At 39.6% G+C, this 5,440-nt stretch overlaps 1 protein-coding gene across 1 annotated transcript in view; it reads left to right on the top strand.

Moving 5' to 3' along the window:
* Positions 1 to 5,155, top strand: part of LOC103732400 (C-type lectin domain family 2 member D11-like) — a 14,472-nt gene extending 9,317 nt beyond the window's left edge. The window contains exon 6 of the mRNA XM_017797604.2: positions 4,634 to 5,155. Within this exon, the coding sequence (XP_017653093.1) occupies positions 4,634 to 4,637 (4 nt within the window). The 3' untranslated portion in view covers positions 4,638 to 5,155. The remainder of the gene's footprint in view (positions 1 to 4,633) is intronic.
* Positions 5,156 to 5,440: the final 285 nt, after the last annotated feature.

Here is a 5,440-nt window from a genome sequence, read left to right on the forward strand (position 1 = left end):
CCCATGGTTTTATTCTTGCTTGGCAAGCACTGTAATAATAGGGTACATCTCTAGCTCCTTTTGTAAACTGTATTTATTTACTTATTTATTCATTGGGTTTTGTTTTTTTTTTGAGACGGGGTCTCATTATGTAGACTTGGCTGGTCTGGAGCTTTACCAAGTAGACCAGACTGGCCTCGAACTCACAGAGAGCCACCTGCCTCTGCCTCCCAAGTGCTGGGACCAAAGATGATTGTGCCACCACATCCAGCTGTAAATCTTATTTTGAGATAGAGTCTTGCTTTATAACCCAGGCTTCCCATGAACCTGTGATCCTCCTGCTTCAACCTCAAGATAGCTGGGATCAGAGGTGTGCATCACCACAAGTTACATGTCATTCGTCATCATTTAAGTACATGTGCATTTTTTGTAATAGATTGTGCCCATTTTAAGGCTATGTGTTTATTATTTATTAGATGAATACTAGCATACTTTTTCAAGGAAAACAACTTTCTTTGTTTTTCCCCCTACTTAATTTATCACTAATAATGCTTCTGTTTACAGTCCATTTTATTTTAGGTGTCCTAGAAGGAAGGTAGGACATATCCCCAGGGACTAGCACAATGTGTCAAATACAGGGGTGTTCAGAGCATACCTATGGAATGAATCATGTTCTCATGACTGACTGTAAGACTAGTTAGTTTCAACTAAGTTCCTTACGAAGAAAGCTAAATTTCTACAAGAATTATGAAAAAGAAATGATATTATACATTATTAGAGTATGTATGATTAACTCACAAAATAAATTTGGCTGAAATTGTGACCCTAGCTGGCTTAATACAGCTATGTTCACTAGATTTAAAGTCACAGGTGTAAAGTGTGGATTCCCCTGCTTAGAAGGCACTAAGACCATGGTAAATTGTTTGTATGTGTATGAGTGTATTGACGACTGCACGTGTGCAAGTGCACTCATGTTGTGCAATGCTCACGGAGATCAGAAGAGAGTGTCAAATCCCCTGGAACTGGAGTTACTGATGGTTGTTAGCTACCATGTGGGTGCTGAGGATCAAATCTGGGTTCCTTGCAAGAGCAGCCAGTGCTCTGAACTGCTGAGCCATCTCTCCAGCATCAGGAAATATTTCTTAAGAAGAATAAGGTTTTAGGGCTTGAGGAGATAGTGTGTAAGAGTTTGCTGTGCAAGCATGTGGCCCCAAATTCACACATAAATAGAAAAATAAGTAAATTTTAAGAAGAAAGCTATAATAGCAAATGGTATAATACAGGAACAGTCCAAGTAATTTGGATTCACACATGCTCCCACTTCAGATCCATCAAATTTATTCTTTACTTTACACCTAAACTGATCATTCTAATCTAACAATTACTTGGATAATTCACAGTATGCACCTTTCCACTGGCTCCTGTTTTGCTATCAAAATACAATCTCAGCTCCTACTGGTATCAAGATCATGTGATGTCACAACTTTTCTCTTCAAAGTCACTGTCTTCATGATCCTTGTCCTTTCCAATTTGACACCAAAAACAAAATAATAAACAAAGGAAATTACATGCCATACAATTATCTTGCTAGTGCAAAGCATCTGTGCTTTGGGCACAATCCCAGAAGATGCAGCGTGTGGAGGAAGAAAGTCCACAGTGTCTGTGTCTGTTGATGACAGCATTGATGTTTTAGCTGTTCTAACAGAAATTGAGGCTCTGCTCTCCAAGAGTAAGTGTGATTTAGGCCACACTATCATCTGCAACTCTGAAGACCTAAACTCCAGTGTAGATGATGAAAACAGATAGGAAGCTGAGCTTAGCAGGTAGAAAGGCGGTAGACTACTGCACACATTGAGAGGAGGTTTGGTATGTTCATCTTTGATCTTTTAAAAATCTCATCTTTCATCTTTGTTCCCTTGGGCTTGTTTCATGATCTTTACGCCAGATTGTATTTCCCACCCTGGTGCTCTCAGGCTGTTACTTCTCCAATTCTGCACTTCATTATCTCACGTTATCTTACTCCCTGGTCAGAGGACAGCTACCACAGGATGGGATGCTACTGTGACTTTCTCTCATGCTGTTCTTAGTATTCTGTGTCATCTCTCTGTTCATGGTAAGAAGTCAGTGAATGGTTAGTAAATGACTGGATATGACCAAATATATTCTGTTGTGCATTTTGTAAAATCTTGGTAGTTTGTGACTAGTTTGTTTAAAAGTGTACAGCTTTTCTATGTCATAGAATATTCTTAATACACTTCAAAGCTTTTTGCTTTGTGTCAGGTAAAGCACAACAGCAGCAACACAAACACTCCCAAATACTCAGAAGTATTCAGATCAGGGGAGGTATGCTCTGGGAGGGGGGAAACATGGGGAAGGGCAGTGGAGAGGGAACAAAGAACAAATTATATCAACACACATATTCATATGACGAGGCCATGGTGAAACCCACTATTGTGCTTGTTAACCTAAAAAATAGTTTTAAAAAATTTAAAAAGAATATCTAGTCCTGAGCTGGGCATGGTGGTGCACCCCTTTAATTCCAGTACTTAGGAGGCAGAGGCAGGACAGTCTCTGTGAGATCAAGGCCAGCTTGATCTCCATAGAGAGTTCCTGGCCAGCTATGGCTACAGGGAGACCTGTTCTCAAAAAAGAAAGACTATATACTCCTGAACAGAGAAAAGACATGGATTATCTAAACATGCTTGAAATTAGCATTCATGAATTTTGATTAGTAAATAATCTATATAAGGGAATGATCTGGAAATATATTTTAATGTTCATTCAGTAAGAATGGATGTAAAATAAACTTTAGGTGTTGTTTTCCACATGTGAAATATATTTGGTGCAATTATTTGCATTGTTTTAATAGAATTCCATACAAGATGCTTAGTAATTGTGTGAATTAAAAAAATATTTTATTTTTTATTTTATATGTATGAATGTTTTGCCTGCATGTATATAAATGCATCATATACATTCCTGGTGCCTGTGGAGGCCAGAAGAGGGCATTAGATCCCCTGGGACTGGGGTTAAGGACAGGTTGTAACCACCATGTGGGTGCTGGTAATTAACCTGGGTCCTCTGGAAGAGCAGTAAGTGCTCCTAAGCACTGAGCAGTCTCTCCAGCCCCAAATTCCATGCTGTAACAACCTGTTCAGAGCTAGAATTAAAATTCTAGTGTCTTTCAGAATAAAATGCAAAAGACAGAGAGAATATAGAGTTCTTGGAAACAGAGATAACTGAATGTGAGAGAGAGAGAGAGAGACAGAGAGACAGAGAGAGAGAGACAGAGAGAGATACAAGCAGCACAGAACAGGGAGAAAGACGTGAGCTAGGAAGCCATCTTAGGTTTTCTTCAAGATGAATTCAGGTGGAAAATATGAATAGGACCACAGGTTCTGTGCTGGATAGCTTTAGTGTCAACTTGACACACCTGGGTTGAGGGAGCCTCAATTGGTGAATTGCCTCCATTGAACTGTCCTGTGGCCATGACTGTGGGGTATCTTCTTAATTGTTGAGTGATGTGGGAGGGCCCAGCCCACTGTGGGTGGTACCACCCCTGGGCAGGTGGGCCTGTGTTGCGTAAGAAAGCAGGTTGAGCAGAGGCCAGGGGTGCAAGCCAGTAAGCAGTGTTCCTCCATGGCCTGCGCTCCAGCACCTGCCTCCAGGTTCCTGCCCTGAGTTCCTCCCTTGGACTCCCTGATGAACTGTGACCCAGGAGATGTAAGACAAATAAACCCTTTCCTCCCCAAGTTGGTATTGGTCAGAGTGTTTTGTCACAGCAGTGGAGAAACAAACTAGAACAGGTTCCAATTGGCATAAGACAGAATAGACTCACCTTTGTTTGATCCTTGGCAATATGGGAGGAAAGAGGTGGAGGATGGATCAATGTGGTGATGGAAGGGTATTTAAGTATCAATCTCTTTATTTATTTCCATCTTACTATAGTTTTAAGATACTACCAGTGGGAAATGGGGTAATTTGTACATGGGATTTTTCTGTAATGTTTCTTACAACCACATGTGAATCTGCAATGAGCTCAAAATAAGAATTTTTGTTAAAAAATAAAAGCTTCATTAGATAAAGCAAACCGATTTCCCATTCCATGCACTGCTAAGACCTTCTAGGGGCTGGAGAGATGGCTCAGGGGTTGAGCTCTTGCTAATCTTGCAGAGTACCAAAGCTCAGTTCCCAGCACCCACATTGGGCAGGTCACAACTGCTTATAACTTCAACTATAGGGGACCTGACCCTTTCTTCTGACTTCTGCCAGTATCTGCACACACATACACACACACACACACACACACACACACACACACACAACACACACACAAATAAAAATAAAATTTTAATTTCAGAAGACCTTCTATAACCTATTGGGTCATGTGCAAAATATGTTTCTGGAAATCTTTGTTCAGAAATTAATAATGTGAAGAATAAAATATGAAGCTTATTGTGGTGCCCTTTTATCATGGGGGAAGTGCAGTACCAAATGACATGTCCAAAATATCTGATTCTGTACATATGTGTACAGAATCAGATATATCCAACCATTGACTGCTGTCTTTCTGTATTTGCTTCTGGTAGAGGTTAATTTTCTCTACAGTCTTTACTGAGCCTCATAAGAGCTCTTCTTCATCTGTTTCCTGCAGATGATTTTAATGATGCATTGCTTTGATGAACCAATTTCACTGAGGACGCACCAATATATCAGAATGTTGAAACCCAGGCACTGAGCAAGAAGAGTCTCTGGCCAGTGCTAATATGTGATTTTGACTCTGGAGATAAATATTGTAGTCATGCTTTGTACCTAAGCCTCAGCAGGACAACATTAAATGATGTTCAGAATCTTGTTTTTGTTTTTGTTTGTTGAGACAATATCTCACTATGTAATGCTACATGCACTTGCCTCTGCCTCCCAAGTAATGGGATCAAAAGTATCCAACTCTATGCTTAGCTGCTGCTTAGAATCTTTACTTATTCACAGATGAATTGATGATATTTTCAGAATAAATATGTGGACTCCTTAAGTTTATTTTGTATCTTTACCTGAGTTAGATTTTATTCCTCAAAACATGTCTGTCAAGGAATGTACTGATGTATTCATTTTATGTGTACTGATCTTGAGGCTGAATAAGTTTAAATGATATTCTATGATAATTTCCATATTAATAAACAGCCACAAACTAATGAAACTACAGTCTGAATGCTTGGATCCCCGCCACTCAGTAATGGACTGAAGCTCAAGTTCCTAAGATGCCGGCAAACCAAATTCAAAAACAACCCTCCCGGGATACATTTGTAGACATCTTGGCTGTATATTTCAAGTTTTACAAGCACAATTTCCATGCTAAAATTTTAGAGAGAATTTCCCTTCTAAAAATGATAGAGATTGAAGTGTGGGAGTTAGGCATACATATATTTCACCATCACGCTATCTGAGTTTAACTTCCAGTGTG

The sequence above is a fragment of the Nannospalax galili genome, unplaced genomic scaffold (genome assembly GCF_000622305.1).
Source record: "Nannospalax galili isolate Female #2095 unplaced genomic scaffold, S.galili_v1.0 scaffold1915, whole genome shotgun sequence".
NCBI classification, from domain to species: domain Eukaryota; kingdom Metazoa; phylum Chordata; class Mammalia; order Rodentia; family Spalacidae; genus Nannospalax; species Nannospalax galili.